The sequence below is a fragment of the Chroicocephalus ridibundus genome, chromosome 2, assembly GCF_963924245.1.
Source record: "Chroicocephalus ridibundus chromosome 2, bChrRid1.1, whole genome shotgun sequence".
Lineage (NCBI taxonomy): Eukaryota > Metazoa > Chordata > Aves > Charadriiformes > Laridae > Chroicocephalus > Chroicocephalus ridibundus.
Window position 1 is genome coordinate 37783076 of NC_086285.1, and position 22807 is coordinate 37805882.

The following is a 22807-nucleotide window of genomic DNA, read 5'->3' on the forward strand; positions in this document are numbered from 1 at the left end:
TAAGTTTTGGGTTCAGAATGGATTATTAAATTTAGAAATGAACATGCGATATCTTAAAAAAAAAAAAAAAAAGCTAAAATCCCAGAGAAAAATTGAATCAGGAGTTGATCTCTAGAAGGACCATTTTTGGTTTTATATTTACTGTTTTTTTTTTTTTTTTCCTTCTCACTATGTTTTCCAAAGTGTTAATTTTATCAGAAGGAAGGATGTTATTTTACTGAGGAAAATTAACATCAGAATCAGAGTGTGTGTGTTTTTTTTTTAAACAGACATAATAATAATAATTCTGGACATAATAATTCAGTTTCCCTTCTGAAGTTAAAAGGAACAAGGTGGGGCCTTTTCACTCCGATTATTACTTTTAAAAAGCTATCTGCTTGCTTTATTTTAGGGCAGCAATGGTATATGCCTCCCTTTTCTGAGGTAGAAGCAGCTTCAGCAATAAAGGGTTATTAACATCTGAGTTGGATTTGAAGACGTGGCTAATATGAAAATTTGCAAAATATTTTTCCTCATGAACTTTTATAGAGGAAAAATTGCCTTCACCCCCCTTTCAAGTTACTAGACGAGCTTCCCTTGTTACTTCTAAGATATTTAACAGGGTGGGAATAACAGCCCCAGGAAATCTCATTTCATTGACATCTTTAAAATCTGCTTGATAGGACATATTATAGAAATCTTCATAACTTTTGCTAAGAATAGGCTTAAGATGTAGTGGGTGATTCCATTCTGGTGGATGTGTCATGAGTCTGCACTGCTTTTATCTAATGAATGTTGTCTTAAGGAAGTGACTCCTGTTAGCAAAATGAAATTTTCATCTGGTTTTGCTGTCATTCATCCTTGTTTTTTAAGAATATAAAAAAGGTGTGGTCATCTCAACTAGTTGTTTTTTTCCAAACATTAGCTTTTCCCACACTTCTTAACACAAAGTGAAGAAGTGTAATGGACAACTATGGAATAATCTATTCAGAATTTTTGTTACTAATGCTAATTATAATTTACATATGTAATTGCTATTGAATTACTTTCAGTTCTGCTGTTCTCTTTGTCTATCTAAATATCTGGGTTTTTTTCCTGTTTTGTGTTTTTTTTTTTTTTTTTTTTTTTAAGCTGACAACTCCTTAAAAAAACAGTTCTTAATGTTTTTAAAACACAACATTGCAATGAATCCTTTATAAAGGAGGATTTGGTATGAACTTGAAGTTTAGAAGTTTTGTCTGTTGATGGTAATTTCATCTTTTTTGATTGTGTTTTTTTTTTTCTTTTCTTCCTGTTGAAATGCTGTCTTACCTGATAAAAATCGGTAAACAATTTGTTCCCTTTCCTCCTCTTAACTCTTCCAAGACAGCATACTCAGCAACTGATAAATCATACTACACCTGGCTTTTCACAAGATTTTTTGGTATTTTTTTAGTCAGTGGAATAAACCAGATATATTTATTCTTCTCCTTTTACTGTTATGCTATTATTAATATCCATTGCTTGGGGTTTCAGGTTTAGATGCATATTGGAATATGTTTCCTCAGAGGATAGCATTTCTTACTGTATAGAACTGCATTCTTATGAAAAGTCTGAAAGCAAATGTTTATTGAAGTTAGTGGGAAGACTGCACCGACTTAGCTGAGTTAGGTTTTCATGCTTATTTTTTTTTTCTTCCCTGCAGACATAGCATGTATGTATGGAAGAATTCGCATTCCAGCAAAATGCTGGTCTTTAGTATTGCAGAAGTTGTCCAAGAAGTGCTAGTTCAGCCCTGTCAGATTTGGCCTTTTCAATATAAGAGAGAGCTAGTTTTTCTTTCTTTTTGTTTTCTCATGAGCCTGTTGGATTGTGGACACAAAATAGTCAGCATTGGCAGAACTTACACTAAGAAAATCTCACTATAAACTTCAGAATTAATCTTTTTGTATTTTTAATGTAGTAATGCATATCTTTATAGGGAAAAAAATAATGTACAATAGTAGTTTAATGTATAGTGAAAACTGTCTGGTGTTTTAATTTATATAGACCCTTTTATTGCCTTAGACCCATTTATTGCTTTAGGTAACAAGCTTAATAAAATTCATGCTAAATCTTTGACATGCTTGTTAAAATATTCCTGATTTGTGAACATTGTTAAGTATCTTTTTATTGCATGTTGAAGCAGAAATATGCATATTACAGAATGTTGTAAAGGCCAGACCATGGTATCTTAACTGTGTATAACAAATTCTTCTGCTAATGTTTTCTTTCTTTTTTTTTTGTTGTGGTTTATTTTATTTTAGGTTGGTTGGAGTACCGCAAGAGATTATTACACATTTCTTTGGTCACCTATGCCAGAAAATTATGTGGAAGGATCAACTGTTAATTGTGTGCTGACTTTTCAAGGTGAATATAAAGCAGTATCAACCTGTGTTTTCCCTCCTACACAGCTCTTTTAAATACTTATCTGTTCATTACAATGCTGAGGGTTGTATAACAGTTCTAGACTTTTGCAAACATAAATTGGAAGAGAATCTTCCACACTTCACTGTCAAGGAAACTGTAAGGAGAAGTATGTGACTTAGTATGTTTTTACGTAGTAATGGGCAATATTCATGACTGATAGAAAGAGAAGCTCTGCTAGAAACGATTGAAATACAGAAAGTGACTTCATTTAATCAGCAGCAGGGTTTTTTAATCTCAGCATCTCTTAACACGTTGTGTCTTTATATTGTCTTTAGTCTCTGGACTTTAAACATCATTCTCAATGTAAAGTGGTTCTCGTCAAAGAATAAATAATGCAGATGACTGGTGAAGGTTCAGAGTTGCAGAGGACCTTTTGACAGTGAGGAATTGATGAAAATGACTGAATTTTTTAAGAAAAGCATGAAAAACAAACCAGAAAACATTACAGCACTGTACAAATCTATAGTATAACTGCATTTTCAACACTGTGATCAGATTCTCTCTCTCACCTTCGCGATCTTAAAGAAGATCTAGTAGAACAAAAGAACAAAGTGCAACAAGAAAGATAAAAATTAAGAAATGTCTTCTATGTAAAGGTGTGGAGTTACAAAGATGAGAGCCACACTCTTCCCATTAAGTATAAAAAGGGCCAATGGCCATAGATTATGGCCTGGGAGGTTTACATCTGACATTAGGAAGAACTTTTTACCAAGAGGGATTAGTGCAGCACTTGAACAGGTATCCCTGGTTTGAAAGGATGGGAATTCTACACAGTTGCTTAGACACAGCCATGGTAGTCTCAGACTCATGCTGACAACAGTTTCTTGAGTGTGAAGTTGGACTAGGTGACCTTCAGAACTTCCTTCTTCCAGGTTTTTCTGACTGGGAAAGGGAAATAATAGGAAATGACTGATGTCTCTCAAATCAGCTACCTATGGCATGAGCGGGTTATCCATTGTTCATATTTAAAGAAGCAGGAGCCTTCGATGTAAGTTACCAAGTGACAGGTTCAGAATGGAGATAGAGATGATACTTGTATAACACAATGTGAGTACTTCTTGCCACAGGACACTAAAAATGACAAAAAATCTACACATATTCAAAGTTGTGTATAAAAAAGAGCACCTCCATTAAACTTGTTTAATGCTTTTCTGCTTACTAACAGAATTTTATGTACCATCTTACGTTCTTTTTTACTTCCCAGAGTTGGCCTTAGTCTTTGTGTGTGTTTGTTGCTTAAAATATATAGGAAAAAAAATTTGAAGTCCCGAAATGACTACTGTGTTAGCTTGTTGTCTTGTTAAAGCTGCAAATAGTAGCTGCAATTACGGATAGCTTGGATGAGTCTGCTGTTCTTTCTCTTAAGCCAAGTAATTTTTTCTGGTACTTTCGATAATAGAATAGAAGCGTCTAGGTTGGAAGGGACTTCTTAAGATCATCAAGTCCAACCATCAACCTAACACTGTCAAAACTGCCACTAACCCATGTCCCTAAGCACCATGTCTACCTGTCTTTTTAAATAACCTCCAGGGATGGCAACTCCACCACTTCCCAGGGCAGCCTGTTCCAATGGTTCATAACCCTTTTGATGAAGGCATTTTTCCTAGTATCTAGGCTAAACCTCCCCTGGCACAATTTGAGGCTGTTTCCTCTTGTCCAATCACTCACTACTTCGGAGAAGAGACTGACCCCCACCTTTCTACAGCCTCTTTTCAGTTAGTTGTAGAAAGTGATAAAGTCTTCCCTCAGACTCCTTTTCTCCAGACTAAACAACCCCAGTTCCCTCCACTGCTCTTCATAAAACTTGTTCCCTAGACTACTCACCAGCTTTTTTTTGCCCTTCTCTGGACATGCTCCAGCACCTCAATATTTTTCTTGTAGTGAGGGGCCCAAAACTGGACACAGTATTCGATGTGGGGCCTCACCAGTGCTGAGTACAGGGGGGTGATTGCTTCCGTAGTCCTTCTGGCCACACTCTTCCTGATACAGGCCAAGATGCTGTTGGACTTTTTGGCCACCTGGGCACACTGCTGGCTCATATTCATCTGTCTGTCAGCCAGTACCCCCAGGTCCTTTTCTGCTGGGCATCTTTCCAGCCACTTTTCCCCAGGCCTGTGACACCGCATAGGGTTGTTGTGACCCATGTGCTTGGCCTTGTTACATCTCATACCATTGGCCTTGGCCCATCGATTCAGCCTGTCCAGATCCCACTGCAAAGCCATCCCCCTCTCAAGCAGGTAGACATTCCTGCCCAACTTGGTGTCATTTGCAGACTTACTGAGGGTGCACTCAATGATCATACCTACATGATCTGACCATTTTATAACCTTGAAATCTGTGAAAAGCATGTGCGCTCTGTAGGAACTGGAAGGAAGTCAGTTTCTTCTACAGTTACCAAACTTCACTGAATGAGTGAAATTGGGTTGGACTGAAACTAAAAGTGACCTAGAAACCTAGGACTCTACATGCCCTTATCAGCCCTTTGTACTTAGGAGTTTTACCACACATGAGGAGACCAGGTAACTGTCCCATCTGTTACATTCCATGCTGACAGTACTCCACTTTTATAGAGCTGCCAGATTTAATCTCCATTCAGACAGTCGCCCAGTTGTGTTTGGCAAGATATTTTAGTGCTGCTGAGATGAGATCAGTAGAGATTACAAGATCTTAATTAACTGAGATAAATAGTAAATGTAGTGCAGCATGCTTAAATTTTATTTTTTTTTTGTTATGATCAGGTAGGTGTGCTGTAAGAAAATAATGAGGAATCTGTTCTCTCCAGTGTTAGACAAGAAAAAAGACTCCATGTAGTTTTAAAATCAGTTTGTCTGAACCGATATTAAAACTTGCTAGAGCAGCGAAGTAGGTTGTTCTTAATTCATTTCTGCATAGCGTCACCTTATTTAATTTAAGCATCGAATCAGGTAAACTGAACTGCAGTGCTATATAGGAAAGTGTATTCAGATCCAAAAGCACAGAATCCTGAGGTTTTGAGATTAAGGTACTATTCCCTGAGCTACAGTTAATAAAGTATAAGACTAATGGAAACATGAAGTACTTGATACAAATGCTGTTGGTATAGCGCATGTAATGTTTCACCATTTGTGGGAAAAGTAGCTAAGAATACAGGGAAGTGTCTTCCAGAAATCTGGAATAAAAATTGCTGAATACGAATTAATAATAAAGTCAGAAAGGGAGCACATTGCATTGTGATGGAATACGAACAGAAATGGGCGCCATCACCTGCTGGATTAAACATTGGGTGAGGATTTACTGTGCTGATATCATGCTCAAGCTGGCTAGGGTATCTGGTAATTAAGTGTTCAGAATAAAACCAATTGGTTTTCTTACCATTAAATGTGGTTTCTTGCTTTTACTAATAAAGGTAAAAATCTCATTAATTCTGGAAATGATTATTTAACATCCACAAATATTACCATGTGAATTCAGGTGATGTAAGAGTCTTGATGTTGAAGCTTTAGTGGGCAACAGTTCAATTGAATAGTCAGACAGAAATTCTCCTGAATTAATTTGCTAGCAGCATGCAGTATTACATAGATAGAAGAAATATGAGTTATTCTTACCTTGCAAAGTATAGAAGAATTTTTTTTTTTAAATTAAGCTCTTTGTAAAACTCTCCCTGCCTGCACCCCGTCCCCCTGTATCTGCAGCTTGTGTCATCCATTGATAGAATCATAGAATGTGTTGGGTTGGAAGGGACCTTTAAAGGTCATCTAGTCCAACCCGTTCCAACGGGTCCATGTCCTTCTTGTGCTGAGGGTTCCAGAGCTGGATGCAGTACTCCAGGTGGGGTCTCACAAGAGCAGAGTAGAGGGGCAGAATCACCTCTCTGGATCTGCTGGCCATGGTTCTTTTGATGCAGCCGAGGATGCAGTTGGCCTTCTGGGCTGCAAGTGCACATTGTTGGCTCATGTCCAGCTTTTCATCCACCAGTACCCCCAAGTCCTTTTGCACAGGGCTGCTCTCTATCACGTCATCCCCCAGCCTGTATTGATAATGAGGATTGTCCCAACCGCAGTGCAGGATCTTGCACTTGGTCTTGTTGAACTTCATGAGGTTTGCTCGGGCCCACCTCTCTAGCTTGTCCAGGTCCCACTGGATGACATCCTGTCCCACTGGATGACATCCTGTCCCTCTGGCATGTCGACCACACCACTCAGTTTGGTGTCATCGGCAAACTTGCTGAGGGTGCACTTGATCCCCCTGTCTATATCATTGATGAAGATATTGAACAGCACTGGTCCCAGTACGGATCCCTGAGGGACACCACTTGTCACTCCACTCCATCTGGACATCGAGCCATTGACTGCTAAGCCAGTTTCTTATGCACTGAACAGTCCACCCATCAAATTTGTATCTCTCCAACTTAGAGAGAAGGATGTTGTGGGGGACAGTGTCAAAGGCCTTGCAGAAGCCCAGATAGATGATATCCGTTGCTCTTCCTTGTCCACTGATGTCGTCGCTCCATTGTAGAAAGCCAATAGGTTGGTCAGGCAGGACTTGCCATTCAGAGCATTCCCATGCTTTGGCATTTGAAAATAGCAAAAGTAAATAGTGGTTACTCCAAAAAACCATGCAAAAAATTGAACCAGGTAAAGCTGCAGATGTCTTGTCACTGCATGTTATTCTGTGTTTGTTGTCTTTGGTTGTATAGGTATTTCAATGCCAAAAAATAACTTTGTTCTGTGATTGTACAACAGTTACATAATAATGTGGTTCTGATCCAGCTTCAGGGCATCTGATTGCTAATGATTCTGTCCGTTTTGAAATATATCGACAGCAGCTATTACCTAATGTATATAAGGTGATGTGTACATATAGCACCTACTACCTATCCCTGTTCTAGCGCTTGTCTTAAAAGCTCAGAGAAATTGTTGGGGGATGAAAGTTACTAAATAAATGACTCTTCCTTTCTGCTGTTTTGATGATTTAACTGTGCCTTACTGAGGTAATGAGACTCATTCTCAAGTCAAACATGATCTGATAATCTATTTCCAGACAGAGGCTTTTATGTTTGTGTAGAATGTTTCTTCAAATATGAATTTATTTTTATAGGATATTACCTACCAAATGATGACGGAGAATTTTACCAGTTCTGTTATGTGACTCATAAAGGAGAAATCCGTGGAGCAAGCACACCTTTCCAGTTTCGTACTTCTTCCCCTGTTGAAGAATTGCTCACTATGGAAGATGAAGGAAACTCTGATATGTTAGTGGTGACTACCAAAGCTGGACTTCTTGAGGTTTGATTCAACAATTCTGAAAATTTTATCTTCATATTTTTTTTTTTTATATATACATACATTTACAGGTATTGAAGCACAAACCAGGAGGAAAAAACCTACACACGTATGTGTAATATATATATTTCTGGCTTGTTCTGTAGTAAAGATTTTAAACGGTTTACAGGTGTGGTATAGCACTAAGCATAGACTGGGAAACCATAAGAGAGTAGATCGTTGCTCATCTCTCACATTAGTACTCGCCAACTAACTGGAGGCGGGGAAGATACCCTTTTTGTGAAATAGTGCTCGTTGTAAGGAAAAAATAATAAATTACAGAACCAGTATACTTTAACTTGTCCACAAGTGAAGAACCCTGGAAACTAAGCTGAATAATTACAGGTACCTAAGTATATCAGAATAGCTCATGTTTTATTTAAAGCAGTGTTCTGTGTGTCATATTCTTTGCCAGGCGGATGTGGTTAGACTTGTACGTTCACATCCAGAGTCAAGATGTTGCCATTTGCTTGTTGATAATTTCTAGGCTGAAAATGAGGTAAAAAAACCAACCCAAACAAAACCCCAAAACCAACCAGAACCAAACCAGGTTGAGTGTAGGAGTTGCTTATTGGAAAATTGCTCAATACAGTTTCCTTACCTTGACATCAGATGTTTTATCCTTTTGTCAGTTGCGTCTAGGGACATACATGTATGTATTCGATGTATAGTTTTCAGAATTTAGGGATAGGAAACCTAGTACAGAGATACATCTGGAATATATTTGCTTTTCAGGTATATACACTCATGGTACTAAAATTAAAGAAAAAAGATTTTTTCAAACGTTTTTGATTATCTTGGTTCATAGAATGGTTTGGAATGGAAGGGATCTTTTAAAGGTCAGATAGTCCAACCCCCTTGCAGTAATCAGAGAAATCTTCAACTACATCAGGTTGCTCAGCGCCCCGTCCAATCTGATTTTGAATGTTTCCAGGGATGGGGGGGGGCACCTACCACCTCTCTGGGCAACTTGTTCCAGTGTTTCATCACCCTCATTGTAAAAAAATGTCTCCCTTATATCTAGTCTGAATCTACCCTCTTTTAGTTTAAAACCATTACCCCTTGTCCTGTTGCTACATGCCCTACTTAAATGTCTGTCCCCATCTTTCTTATAAGCCCCCTTCAGGTATCGAAAGGCCACAATTCCTGTGCCAGTGCTTATTTTTGGCTATGTGTGCATCCATTTTTTTGGGAGTGAAATTCCTCAAACATTGGTTTAGAGTGTGTGTGTCTACACTCAGCAGTAGCTCCTCCGTAGTTGCTGTCACGTGGGAACGTAAAGGCACTTCGCCTAAGGAGGGAAAACTTCAGTATAAATCAAGACACTGCAAAGCGTGCTGTCTAATGGTAACATTGTACTAGTCAGTTAAAGTAATGAAACTTCAGAAACTTGGGAATCGGGAGAAAACTGTACAATTACCTAGTCAGAGGACACGCATTTTGTGTTTCTGCTCAAACACTGGAGTAATTTGTTATCCACTTATTTGATAGGAATGACGGGGAGAAAAATTACCAAAAAGCAATCTTTTTTGTTTTTACAGTTTAAAATTGAAAAAATAATAAAAGAAAAAGAAGAGCTATTAAAAGTAACTTCTGTTCTGGAAAACGAAACAGCACAACTCAGAGATCAAGTTGAAAGACTGGAAAAAGAACTTAACCATGAAAAGCAGAGATGTGACCAACTGCAAACAGAGCAAAAGGTTAGTTGTTTAACTGATTAAAGCTGACTCGTAATGTCTGTAATCCTGCTTTTTCAAGAACCAGTTAAACTGTGTTAAAATCAGCTATCAAAACCCCTCAGCAGTTAGATGGACATTTACACTAGAATAGGTCAGTTCCTATTAACCTCCTGCCACTATTCCTTTTATGTCGTAAAATGGTTAAAATATTTAAGGCTTTTGGTACCAGGCTTGGTAAGATAATCGATGACAACTGTTACCAGATGTTTGACATTTAACTGTGGAATTCATAGTGGAAAGTAGTTGACAGTTTAAAGTTTGCTTACATTAACTTAAAATGGAGGAAGGCTTTTCAAAAAACTCCCATTAAGGAATAGCTATATAGAACACAGGGTATTGAAAATGGTAGAAAAATTTGCTATTAAAAAAAAGATCAAAACTTAACAGAGAATGCTACTGCCAGGGCACACAAAGAGTGAAAAGTAACTAGTCACTTCTCTAAAAGGCTTCTCAAATATCTGAAGATTTTCAAAGGGAAAAGAAGCACAAACCTAACAATTTACAGTGTTAATTGATAGTGGAAATATAAAATTAGCCTAAAACAAAGTAAACTTAATTTGGAATTCTACGTATGGTAAGGAGGAAATCTAATATTATAAAAAAAGCACAAAAAAGTTGGATCTAATATGTTTTTAAGCTGCTGCTTTTTAAAAAACAACTTTTAGGAGAAGATTAAAAACATGTGGGAGGGAGGTGGTGACATGGACAAATTTGAAGTAATGAAGCCTATATAATTTAGCTGTGGACAGCAGTTAATAGGCTATTTCTAAGTACTAGTATGTATATGTCAACAGTTCTGCATGATACACCTTTAATAGGAATTTGTTGAGGGAGTTTGAAACTGTTGAAACTTTTTAGTTTACTTTTGAATGATCATAGTGAAATAGAATGTTGGGTAAGTAAAAAAGAAAGGGTAAGAACTCATTTAGGAAAAAATTTTTTCTATAAAAGAATGATTTTAATTTCAAGTACACGGGAGAACTAGCTTAAATCAATGAGATGAGAATTAGATACTTAAAAGTATGCATTTAATGGGTTTGCAGAATCACAAGCTTGGTGGATAAATTTGAATGAGCTACATAGATACATTTCATTGTCACTTAAGGTTCTCATTTAAGGAAATATTTGAAAGTAAACTGTCAGTTTACCAACACATTAGTTCTACGGTGCGGTTTTGGAACAATTTGTCAAATGGGATTTTGATGGGTGTTCAGCAAGGGTACAGTTAGACTGTATAGGAAGAAAATGTCTTGATACTTTCTCACATTTTACTGTGAATTTCTATAATCAAAAATAGTTTTGCCTTTAGGATACCAGAACTTAGCAATTAGAACTTAACTTCAGGAATGTGTGTTGATTTTTTTTTTTTTGTTTGTTTTGTTTTGGCCTTGTATTTTGTTGAAGTGATGATGCAGTGTGAAGAACTTCTCACTTGTATTTAGCTGAGCTATAAGTAGATGTCTAGTCTGAGGCTGCTGCAGCTCTTCACCTGTCTAGAATACTATGGAAGTGTTCTAACTCATGCAGTTATTTTTTGTCTCCTAAGACTTTGACACAGTCTTACTTTACACCTTTTATGTTCCATTCTGTTTTTCACTTGTTTAAAAAAATAACAAGTTTGCTGAGTTGAAAAAATCTTTCATTTGTTCATATACATAAGTAGAATATAACTTGAGTGTTACTCTTCGTATATGCTTGTTTAATTTAAATCAGGTGCAATAAGTTGGTTTTTTCATCATCAGAAAGTTTAATAAACAATACTTTCTATGCAGCTTTCTCTCTAAACTTTCCAGTCTTAAAGACGACTTCCCTTCTTGCTCTCCTTGTCTCCCTACCCCGATACATGAAATACAGCAGTGGGTCAAGGGATTATATGATTTATCTTTGCTGAGAACACATACAGTGTGTTAATAGATTGATTTAAAGATTCCTGAGGAGCAGTTATGCAGCACTCAGTTGGATTACAGTACCTAGGTTTTATTTTCATTGTGGTTTGTTTAAAAAAACAAAACCCCCAAAATACCCTACCCCAAATAAAACAACCCCACAAAACAAAACACACACCCCCCCAACAACCACTGAAACAAACCCTCCAAAACCACTCCCCCCAGCCTCCCCCCAGCTAATCTAGTCGGCTTCATGTGATGTGAATAATTGTTATTGGCAATAAACTTAAACAATGCATGAACTTGGATGTTTCTTATATAAGACTACAAGGGATAACCTTGAAATGCTAGCAAATCAAAATGTATTTGTATTTCATATAACAGCAGAATCTTTACCTGTGCTTAGTATGAGCTAGGTTGTTTTATTTTGGCTTGTTGGGGTTTTTTTTGCCTTTTAAGTTACGGAATGGTTGTTTTAACTAAGTAATTCTGTGGGCTTTTTATTTTCTTCTTTTATTGCTAGTCACATACAGGTGGATTTTTAGTTACGCTCTGAACATTTGATACCTAAATAGATAAAAAGTGGAGTTGATGAATTTAAAATTTGTATTTTTTATAAATGTTTAACTTAACTAAACGTTTACCTATTTGGAGTTCTTCTAAAATTCTTTCAATATACATTAGAGCATATTAGGCTAAAGAAAAACAATAAAACAAAATAGGTCATATTAGAAACTATAATTATTGTAGACACTGTATCATTTCCTTTGTAGTTTGAGGAAGCTATAAGTGTCTCTTAAAACCATATTAATTGTTTTTCCTTTTTGCAAGCACTTCCATCAAGAAGTGCACAGATAATATTTCTGCTTGTCCAAAGAGCCCTCTAAAAAAACCCCACAATAGTATCAAGTACTGTATTTAAAAAGCAGCAATCACACGAGCAAAGGAAGTGGATACGTCTGTACGTACACATGCAGTTTATTCTAACTGACTGCAGAGCACAGATCTCTTTATGCTGCTAACGTATTGACAACTGCTATTTGTTTGTTACCATTTGTGTTGTGATAAGGAGGCCCAGGAGTTATGAACCCCTTCATACAAAATACTCGTCAGTCTGCCTCTTTTCTAAAAATCTTACTCGGTTCCTTTGGAGCAAATACTACGGGTATCTGAGCTCATGTCTTTGTCTTTTGATCAAATACCTTATTAGGCTACCTTATATTTTTATAATTAAAATTGAACAGAATGTGGATGTTGTGGTTAGGGGTCATAGCGCATAAGTTATCTTACTGTGGTATAGCGTAAAAAATAGAAGGTAGATTAATGATGGAAAAGCTCTGTGTTGATAATATGAAAATGTTTTGTTCAAACACAGTTGTCTTAAAATCCCCTTTTTATTTGTGTGTATTCGTATGCCTTTAGACTACTTTCCTCTCTTTGGTATTGATTTTTATCAGTCCTTTGGTTTCTCAAGTAGCTCAGGAGTAGTTTGGATCACTGAGAAATGTCTGTAGAAACATTGATTTCTTGATATAGACAGGTTAGTTGTTGACAGACGATGTCACAGCTATATCCCAATTAGTGTTTCCTTCCCACTCTTGATTATTTGATCTTTCTTCCCTATGTAGTTACTCTCATAGAATTCTGGGCAGTCTTCTCTCTGCTTTTTCCCTAGTTGGGGTACTTTAAGTGACCCTTTAGAGGACATCTTTGGGGAAAACATTAGGAAGAAACAAGCTAAAAGTAGATCAATCTTCTAAGAACATAGCATACTAAACAATCTGTTCAGGTGTAATACAGTCAGTGTTCCATGAAGTGTGAATATTGGGCTCTATGCATGTTTTAAAATGGCTACTTAATGCAGTATGTAGTTGTTCCGACAAGATCAGTTTAGGGAGGGGATAAGTGAATCTTTCCTGTTCTCTCCTTTCTTCTCCTGCCCCCCAGTATGCACACTCTTTTAAAAAGGGCTGTATTTTCAGTTACAGGAAAACATAGTATTCCTCTGTAGGATTTTTTCATGCCTGTTAAACCATTCCTAGACTTTGGTTTTTTTTTCCCTAGATTACATTAAATTATCTCTTACCGAGTGTGAAGGTTTAACTTAATCTGCTGCTACTCTGTGTGGGAATTCAGAGGAAATGCAAAAGGATTGTAAATGTTTCAGAAATGTCACATATTTTTCTTTCAGCCTTTTGCTAGTGTTTCAGAGTTAATTTCTACTTACTAGGATGATGTTCCCTGATAGCATACCTTTATTTAGAATCATGCTGTATTTACAGCTTGCAACTCTACTAATATAACACTGTTAAAACAATGATGTAATTATTATGATTATTTTACTTAAGAAGATGACACATGATACACGGTCACCAGAACTATTTCAGGTTGCTTTCAATATTTTGACTTTTCCTTAGTTTCCTACTAAGATAACTTGTTCACTCGTACTTGTGTATGTGGAGTCACATTAGTAAGCTGCTTTAACCTGAATGTATTTTACTTTTGGAAAAATTGCAGAACGTTGACTCAGAAATGGAGTGTGTTTTTAATCTAGACAAATAAGAATACAAATATTAGTACTCTATATGTATTATTAATTTGAAAATACATACCTGTGTAAATAAAAAGAACCCATGCTTTTCGGTCTTTGTGCTCCCAGTTTCGTGTGTACTTAAACGGTGTGTAAGCTCTCTGACAGCAGTGCTCTTGCCCACCGTTTTAAGATTTAATAATATTGTGCTGAACAAGAGAAACATGCAGTAGTTGTTTCAGTCTTTCATTGGTTGCTTTTCTGACACTGCAATGTTGTGAACACAGGTTTTGTACTCTTCTATAGAAAGCAGAGCTTGCAACTGATGCTTTTGCAATCATTTGTCTCCCTCTAGTGGGAAGAGAGTACTTCAGAATTGATTTCTTTAATGTTACAGTGGTCACAAGTCTTAGTCCTGTGGCAGTAGTTTCCCTAAATGTTTAGCTTGAGTCAGAAGCAACAGATTTGCAGATTACCTGCTCATTCTTTGATGCTGTGAACATCTGAATAGTGTTTCTGTAATGACAGTCGCATAAATTGAGGCAGAAGTGAATTTACTGACTTGATAAACTTGTTATTTCATGCTTTTTGAAAGTTTAGTTCACCATTTAACTTTTCAAAAATGGGCTGATTCATCTATCTGATGGAGAGTTTTAATAGGACATCCATCTAAATTCACGTTTCTACTGACAGGTTCTACTTGCACAGTAGTTTTATTCACTGGAGAGTTTTATTCAAATACCAGGGAATCATATAAGTTGGCTTTTGATGCCATTTTATGAGAGTTTCTCTGGTTAGATACAGACAAAATGCTGTTGTACTGCTGACATATCACACTGCCCAAGTGCCCAGTTCAGTTTGCATTCATAAAAGGAAGTGAATCAAGTGGGGTTTTTTTCAGTACCTCTTTAAATCAAGCTGTGTTGGTATTGTTTATGTATGCCCAATGTTTGAAAATCTGATGGCCAGGGAAATGCATTATTAAACAAACAAAAAACCACAAAAGAAACAAAACTAACCACCCAAAAAGTAAAAACCCAAACAACCAAAAAACCACCCCCCAACCCCAGAACAGAAACACAATAAACCACACAAAACCCCCCAATCTCCATGTAAATAAGCTTTTAAAGATACAAATTAAACACTTGGAATTGCTCAGGTTGGCACCAGCAGTTATAGCACCCAAGGGTGCTGTAAACATCCTGTGAAGAGAAAAATGCAGTTTTATTGTTTTCATGAGTGTTCTGTGTATGAATATTTCTTAAACTGATTAACTGAAATTTATTTCACTGGATGATCAAACAGATTAATCTGAGAGTTTCTTAAATGTTTTAGATAGGTATCCTGCCTGCGCTCCAGTTCAAATTACGTGTTCATGAGAATGACTCTTTGCAAAAGTTACAGCTTATAGTGAAATTATAAGATGTTTTAAGAAATTAACATTCTGGAATGTAAATGCATGCTGCAAAATCACAGTGTGTCTAAATACTTCAGCCGCCTCCTGCAGAAACTTGCACATCTGTAGTCTTCATGACAGTAATTGGGGGACTGATGTTACTTAGATAAACTTTCATAGAGTTAGGCCTTAGTTTTGTAGAGTTTTGATCTGTTTAACAGTGTTAGTTGAAGAGACTAACGCAACTAAATTACTACTACTGTGGCGTTTTAGGTTTTTGGAATAGAGGGGCTTCAGTGTTTTTAGAGCAGTATTTCTATTGCCAGTCATAGTCACAAAGATAAAAGCTTAATATTGAGTTTATTTGGAATCGGTTTACTGTTTTACTTTGCTGAATGCTTAAATTTTGTTCTAGAAAGAAAAATTACAAGTCCAGGTTTCCTTTCAGAACATCTAGGCCCTGTGTGACAGGGCACTGAGCACACTCAGATTTTGCAATGGCTCCAATGGCACTATGTTGTGGTCATCATTTGTCCTCAGGGGTCCTTTAAACACAGAGTATGATGTCAGCCAAGTGTTTTACACAATTCGGTTGGAGTTGCTATGATGTCAGTGGGATAAACAAAAGGTTCATCTAGACCCCCTAAATTCTCTACGGGGCGTGAGACATAATGGTTCCCCTGTCATTACATTACATCCAGATAAATCAATCCACCTAAAACTGGAAAGGTGCTGCTGTTTTTTTGGTGTGGTTTGTGTGGGGGATATTTTTTTTTTTTAAATAAATTGCCTTGTGTTTGGTGAATTGACCTCTTTGGTTTTAGAGTTGAATAGCCCATTTTAACCTTTCATTCTTCCTCGTTACAATGCATGCATTCTGTAAAAAGTAAAATAAAGATTGCAGATCACAGAATCATAGAACGGTTAGAGATGGAAGGGTAGGAGTAGGAAGTAGGAGCATATATTAGCTGTTAATTGAAGGTGAATGTTTCAGATGTGGAACGGCTTTTGAAAAGTGGATAGGGAGTTTTACATGTTACGAAGATAAATAACCGTGCTGCCCATTGCCATGCTGCAAGATGTCACAGCTGGAAATAGTCTTATGTTGTATTTTTCAAGTATTTTACTCTGTCTGTTGGATCTTTCTCTGCCTTAAGTATGTTGGAAAAATGCAGTGTGGATGGTCACAGGAAAGGGTGTCTGTACTGCTTTGCATCCATTGACTGGATCGTACTCTGAAGTGTTTTACCGGTGTTGCAAAAATCCATTAGAAGTAAGAAATAAGTAGGGAAAACATGTTGTTCTTGGTTGTTAAACGTACAAATTTTTGCCGTAGTCTTCTGTTATGAAAATGAGAATCTAGAAACTTTGCGTCTATTTTCAAATAAAAGGTTATTAGTCCTTCTGTAATAAAAGTTTAATAAATAGTTTTTAAACATGTTTCAGGGAAGATCACAGGCATGATCTTTGCATATCCTTTAGACAGAGCTTATAATAGCTTTATGAGGTTTCCATCAGTGTATTTACGATTAGGTTACACAAACATAAAGCAACTGATGTATAATCTACAACTTTGTGATATAAAGCTCCTGTTCTTTCAGTAGCTGGCTGCAAATGCACTGCAAGCAAATCACGTTCTGTGTTTGCCAGGGGGAGGACAGTGTTTCATGAGATCACAATAAAACTGTTTTTAATCTGTCTGAAATCTTTTGCCATTTTAGAATAGCAATAAAGATTTTGGTGCCCCCGTCTTTCTTCTCATTCCCTATCTGAAGGTACATCAAAATTTTTAATGTGGAATTTTGATTCTGGGGAAAATAAATTCACTTGATGACTGTGTTAAATTTTTTTTGTTTTCATTTGACTAGTGAGGCTCCTAGCAGTTATAAGAATTTTTGTTTTGGTAGCTTTTTGTTTTGCAGCAGTGAAGCGGACTTGAGTAATTTCTGGCTGCTTGTTCTGACCGTTGTGATGCAGTTTGCTTCCCCCCTTCCACCCATAAGGCTATTGCAACGCTAGGGAGGGAGGGGACAGGGGAAGTTGCATTTGTAACTGAATTAAAAATACAATCCAGAGTAAAAATAACCTTAAAACTATTGGGTGTTTTAAAAACCATTTCATTAAAATGATTCATGCTGTTGCTGTGCTTCTCTTTCTGTTAAGAAAGTGGAAGAAAAGGTATAATATTTGTAAATGTACCAGATAAATTAAGAGAAATTTAGTGAATAAGAATTACAGAAAGTAGTTTTCTGTAATAGAGGTTGTAGATGTAGTTGATGTTTTTATTATATTCTTCCCCTTTAGACTCTTCCTAAAACACAGTCGACTTTTACCTGTAAAATAGTCTAAGAGTACTCATTTTAAATTTTACAGGCTCTGAAACTGCTGTAACCAGAGCATACGGGACTAGGATTGCAGCATCTAAATTGAATTGCTAAGAATTCTGTAAAATAACAAGTTGTCTCTAAAAATTAATCCTTTTTCTTTCAAAACTGTAGGCTTTAGTTGTATCTAAACAAGTTTATTAGGTGAGAATCTGTTAAGTATGGAACTTTTACATTTTAATACCATGTCCCTACAGAATAACTACCAAAGCAGCATCAATTGTAATGCTGTTTGTGGAGTGAATTTTTTTCAGGCTATTAATTCCTTTTAATATATGTTACCTTTGGCAGCCTGTTTGAACTGTTTGTACAGTTTGTATATATAATGTATCAGATTAAATTCTTTTGAAGGCACTTGGGTTACAACAGTTACAGTTATACCAAAGTGGTGTTTAGAGAAAACACAGATATGCATTGAAATAGACTTTTTACTGTACTAGACTTTCAAAACAGGGGCAAGTAATTAGTCTCCACTGCACTAGGGAAGGACAGGCAGTTATAATGTGTGGTGTTGCTGCTGGTTATATAGCAAGTTTTACTTGGAATACTGACTTTAATTAAAATATCCTGCCTTCATTACACCAGGTACATATATTTTTTGGTTGCAGGAAACTGATAGCTCTTCAAAAATAAAGACATTATGAAAATTGTGGTCATCTCCCATGCTGTTTTCAAAAAAGATGGTACATTCACGATCCCTTGAAATTCTTTATGATATTAAGGCATATACTAAAGCCATTTAGAGTTTCAACAGTTGTATTAGGCCTCTTCATTTTTTTTTTTTATAGCATATGTAACAAAAATTAAAATTGCTTTATGTGCTGGTGTAGTGTTTAGGAAGTGATTGAGTCATCATCAGTTACATTTGCCACCCCCTCAGAGTTAACACCCCTTATCCCCCCCAAAAAATCATAATGCCAAAACTTCTGTTTAGTTGCTTGTAAAAACAGGGCTTAATTACGCTTGCAAACAGTGTATTTTGACAATTAATGAGTAAAACCAGTCCTCATTATATTTTATTGTACTTAAAACATTGTTAGTTAGGTTGGAATCTAGCCAGTAGGGGTTCTCTGTAAACTCTGGCTGATGTGTTTCTCTTGATGTAACAGTACAGTTTTGTTGTTTCAGGGCATTAAGCTTTGTTTAGAAATTAATAGATGAACTAGTGTTTTAATCCTCCAAATGTATAGCAGAAAGACAGCTTGTACCTTAGTATCCGCACAAACACTAAGTCATGCCGTAGGCAGGCAGGTCAGTCTGTCTTGACCTTGTTTACACTTTGATTCATACCACTGTCATGGTTGATACTAAGATGAGCTTTATTGATTTTTGATATCAGAAATAGTAGCATGGTATGTGTGTTCTACTTTTGTGTTACTAATTTATTTTCTGAAGAAAATAGTATTATATTGAAAATAATGTTTCTCTGGGTTATTTAATGATCTGACTTTAAATGGCCATTTTGCTGTGGTGGAGATGACATTTAGCTGTCCACTGCCTTAGAATGGTATGGACGTCATTATAATTACATAATGAATGTAGTACTTAACAGTGGCTTCCCATCTTGCATCTGTCAATTTTCCCACCCACACCCAAAGGAATCTGCTTTGGGTGTTGCCATCATCCTCTGTTTTGGCTTCCGATCTCCAGACGTGAATCCTGCAATTGTTGCAAGAGCTTCATTGAGCTTTGGGAGACCCTCTGCCTGTTCTAGCTAGGAGAATGTAGTGTAGTATTTTTTATTTTTTTTTTCCTCCTCTTGCCTGCAGTTGGCTTTACCATGGCTTACTTGAGTGATGCAGCTATCTGCTCAAATGCAGGCTTTCCTTCTTTTCAAGTAAAAGAAAGTACAAACAAAAATGGAAGTTTTTTATGTGTTCTAAGCTAGGCAGTCGGTCGTTAGTTTGCAGGAAGGAGAATGTCAAAATATTTGAAATATGGTTTTATTTGCTTATACTCTGAAGTCTTTGGTAGTCTCTGTGCAACTGAATGCTTGCACCAAAACAAGCTCCTTATTAATGTATTAACTGTGCATAGCAAGTTTAATGTATTTGTATATGTTGAATATATATATTCAATACATATCTATATTTGAAATGAGATTGTCATGCATTTTGAGGAAGAGATCTAACGACCATCTGCCTTATGTTGTAGCTTTATGTGCGCTCTAAAAGCACTGAGCGATTTCAGACATTTTACTTTCACAGTTTTCTAAATAGGCTTCAAATATTTTAATTGTATAAATGTGATACTGTTTAAACAGAATGCTCATTCATGTATGAATGCGGTTCTGCTTATTGCATTAATAGATGGATGGTTTAGAATGGCAAGCATGATTTGGAATGTATGTATTTTGATTTTTTTTTTTCTCATAATAAATTAACGTTACTGAATACAGAAATGGTAACTAGTGATATGTCTGTGAAATACTTTATTAGAAATAAAATCTACAGTAGGCCTCTGGTTTTTTTCATATAGCTTAGTAATAGACAATACTTCTATACCTTAGCATTAGTTAAAACAGCATGTTGTTGTTCTGAAGATATGCTTTCTTAAATAACATCTATTTGCAATCTTTTTTAAAGAATGGTGTTCAAGCATCAGAAGCTCTTAAAACTGAAGTTGATGATTTGAAGAAGAAGCATGATGAGGCTGCTTCAAAAGTTCTGCAGCTTGAAGAAGATATCATGACTGTTACTCAAAAAGCCATTGCAAAAGAAACTGAGTTAGACAGGTATTTTGTCCTTACCTTCCTTATTTTACTGTTTCTTTCCACGGGTGTTTTTTTTAAGCTAACAGTTTTTAATCTATACATCGATTTACTGTATTAATAGTTCTGTACTATTAATTTGTCAATGCCTTAGCCTGAAGGACAAACTGAAGAAAGTGACGCTTGAGAAGGAGCAACTTGAATGTGTGTTGAAGACAGAAAAGGATGAAAAAGAACTTTATAAGGTAACTTTATTCCTTGTATCTGTATACACTGAAATGAAGTAGTTTGAAATAAAGGTAATAATGTTTTATGGAGAAGCCTAATAAATCGAATTTGTGGAGGAAAAAAGGAAATTGGTAACTTCTGTGAACAGATTTGGTTTTTAAGACAGTTATAGAGGTTCTCATTTAAGAATGAATGAGGAAAATAGCATCTGAATTCATCCTGTGATATAAAAAGGTGTCTAAGAAGGAGAATGGATCACCAGTTTGTTAAAATACAGGCATAGTAACCAAAAATAATAGCTGCTAGTGAGATGGTTCTTTAGTTACACAGTGCATCACCCAGTAACTGGTTTTCTTAACACAGTTCGGAATAAGTTACCTTTTACTCTTCTGAGTTCTCCCTACAGACTGTGTTTTCTAGATCCCTATTCTTGAGTCTTGTACATAACGTTGAGAAACTTTAGTAGGATCTATATTGCATTGATTTTTACTAGCTTAAATGTTTTATTTTGCTGGTATTGAGAGACACGCATATTTAAGATAAAAGAAGGTGCACTCTCCTCCCCTCCCTGCCCCCCCCAAAAAAAAAGCCAAACAAAACCCTAAACCTGTAAGTCTTGCCAGTAGTCTTAAACTTAATCCAGAGTGTCTAGCTAGTTGAGGGCGAGCTAGTTGCTGCTGGAACCATCCTTGCAGCAAACATGTATATTTAATATCAGCTACCAGTACTAGCCTGCCTAATTTGATGTGATCATTTGCTTAGAAAAGTAGATACAGAAATGGATCAGGCTTTAGGGATGTCAGCCCTTATCTGACTTGAGTTGATGGCTATTAGTTTTCATACTCTTGAAAGAAAAATGTTTCTGTCTTACATGCTAAAATAATGAAATCCTTAATTTGTATGAAACAAATCAGGTTTATTTAAAAGATTACTTAAGTTCATAGCGAAATGTCATTATATGGCAGACTATGTTAGATATACACCAGAAGTCAAAAAATCTCAAAACATCTTTCACAAGCATGGAATCCCTTTGTAAATAAGGAACACAAACCTTCTAGTCTTTGAGTGGATAACACTTTAAAGTTATCCTTTATTAGATATGATATGGTAGACTCAGTGACATCTTAAAAACGGCTCTAGAGTTGTTAAAGTAGTTGGCTGTCTTTGGAACTGGATATTGCTATTGTAGTCCTGTCTGCTTAGATGATTGCAAGTAGATACTACTGGAAGTTTAGTTTCTCTTTAGTTTTCTTCAAGTCATTTCTTTGTTCATTGTTCTTAGTTGTCCAGTGTTTGTGAAGAGAGGAGTTAATTCTGAAGAGCTTAATTTGATGTGGACAGATAGCAACCTCTAGCTGTAGAGTGGAGCTGTTGTTAGATGATCAAGCTGAAAGAATGCCAGCCAGAAAATCTGTGCTGGAGGGCAGTGATATTATCAAATGTTTAATTTTTCTCTTTACCTGTTCTGATCTGTCTCAGAGATGAGTTAGAATTTAGTGAACACTTAAATGGACAGGTGAATAGTAGTTTTCATAACATGGAAGAAGAGTTTGACATTTTTTAGCGTCATTACAGATACACTTGAAGAACACAGAAATAGAAAACACCAAACTAGTAAAAGAAATCCAGACGTTTAAGAATTTGGATGCAAACAAAGAAAACATGATATCATATTATAAAGAGGAGGTTGGCAGATTACAGCTATTTATAGCTGAAAAAGAAAATATGAAGAAAGCTTTTTTGCTGTCCTCGTCAAACAAGGTAAGCATTATTAATATAATTGGCCTGATTTAAAATAAACATATTTAAGGTTGTATGTGTTTGACAAGAGAAAGGAAGAAGTTGAAAATATCACCAGGGTGCAAGAGGATTATGGTGTTCTCGGTAGATGCAGAAAATGAGCAAAAGAGTGAATTCTATTCTAGTTTTGCAGATTCTGAGCTTGTTGATGTATCTCACATGAAGTGTGAGATGAACTATATGTGAAAAGTAATTTGTGAATTCAGTAAAAATGCATCAGTAAAAGCGGTGCACTTTGAGTTTCTTTTAACTTCATGAAAAAGGAAGGAGATTGAGGAAAAGGGAAAACTTAAGAGTGTATGTACGTTGTGACTGCAGAGGATGATGGAGCAGAAAAGAGAAGACATCGAAAGATATGCTGAAGGAATTATTAGGTGAATGTACCGTCAAGATACGATGATGTAAAA

General features: G+C 36.2%; 1 protein-coding gene across 4 annotated transcripts in view; it reads left to right on the plus strand.

Annotated features, from left to right (window-relative positions):
- The window catches only part of TAX1BP1 (Tax1 binding protein 1), an 81162-nt gene that overhangs the window by 30959 nt on the left and 27396 nt on the right, over nt 1–22807 (plus strand). For 3 of the 4 annotated variants that reach the window (XM_063325085.1, XM_063325084.1, XM_063325087.1), the window contains 6 exons: nt 2265–2367; nt 7504–7691; nt 9269–9427; nt 20248–20396; nt 20527–20617; nt 22176–22361. In XM_063325085.1, coding sequence (XP_063181155.1) covers nt 2265–2367; nt 7504–7691; nt 9269–9427; nt 20248–20396; nt 20527–20617; nt 22176–22361 — 876 coding nt within the window. The remainder of the gene's footprint in view (nt 1–2264; nt 2368–7503; nt 7692–9268; nt 9428–20247; nt 20397–20526; nt 20618–22175; nt 22362–22807) is intronic. The other variant, XM_063325086.1, reaches the window with a different exon arrangement.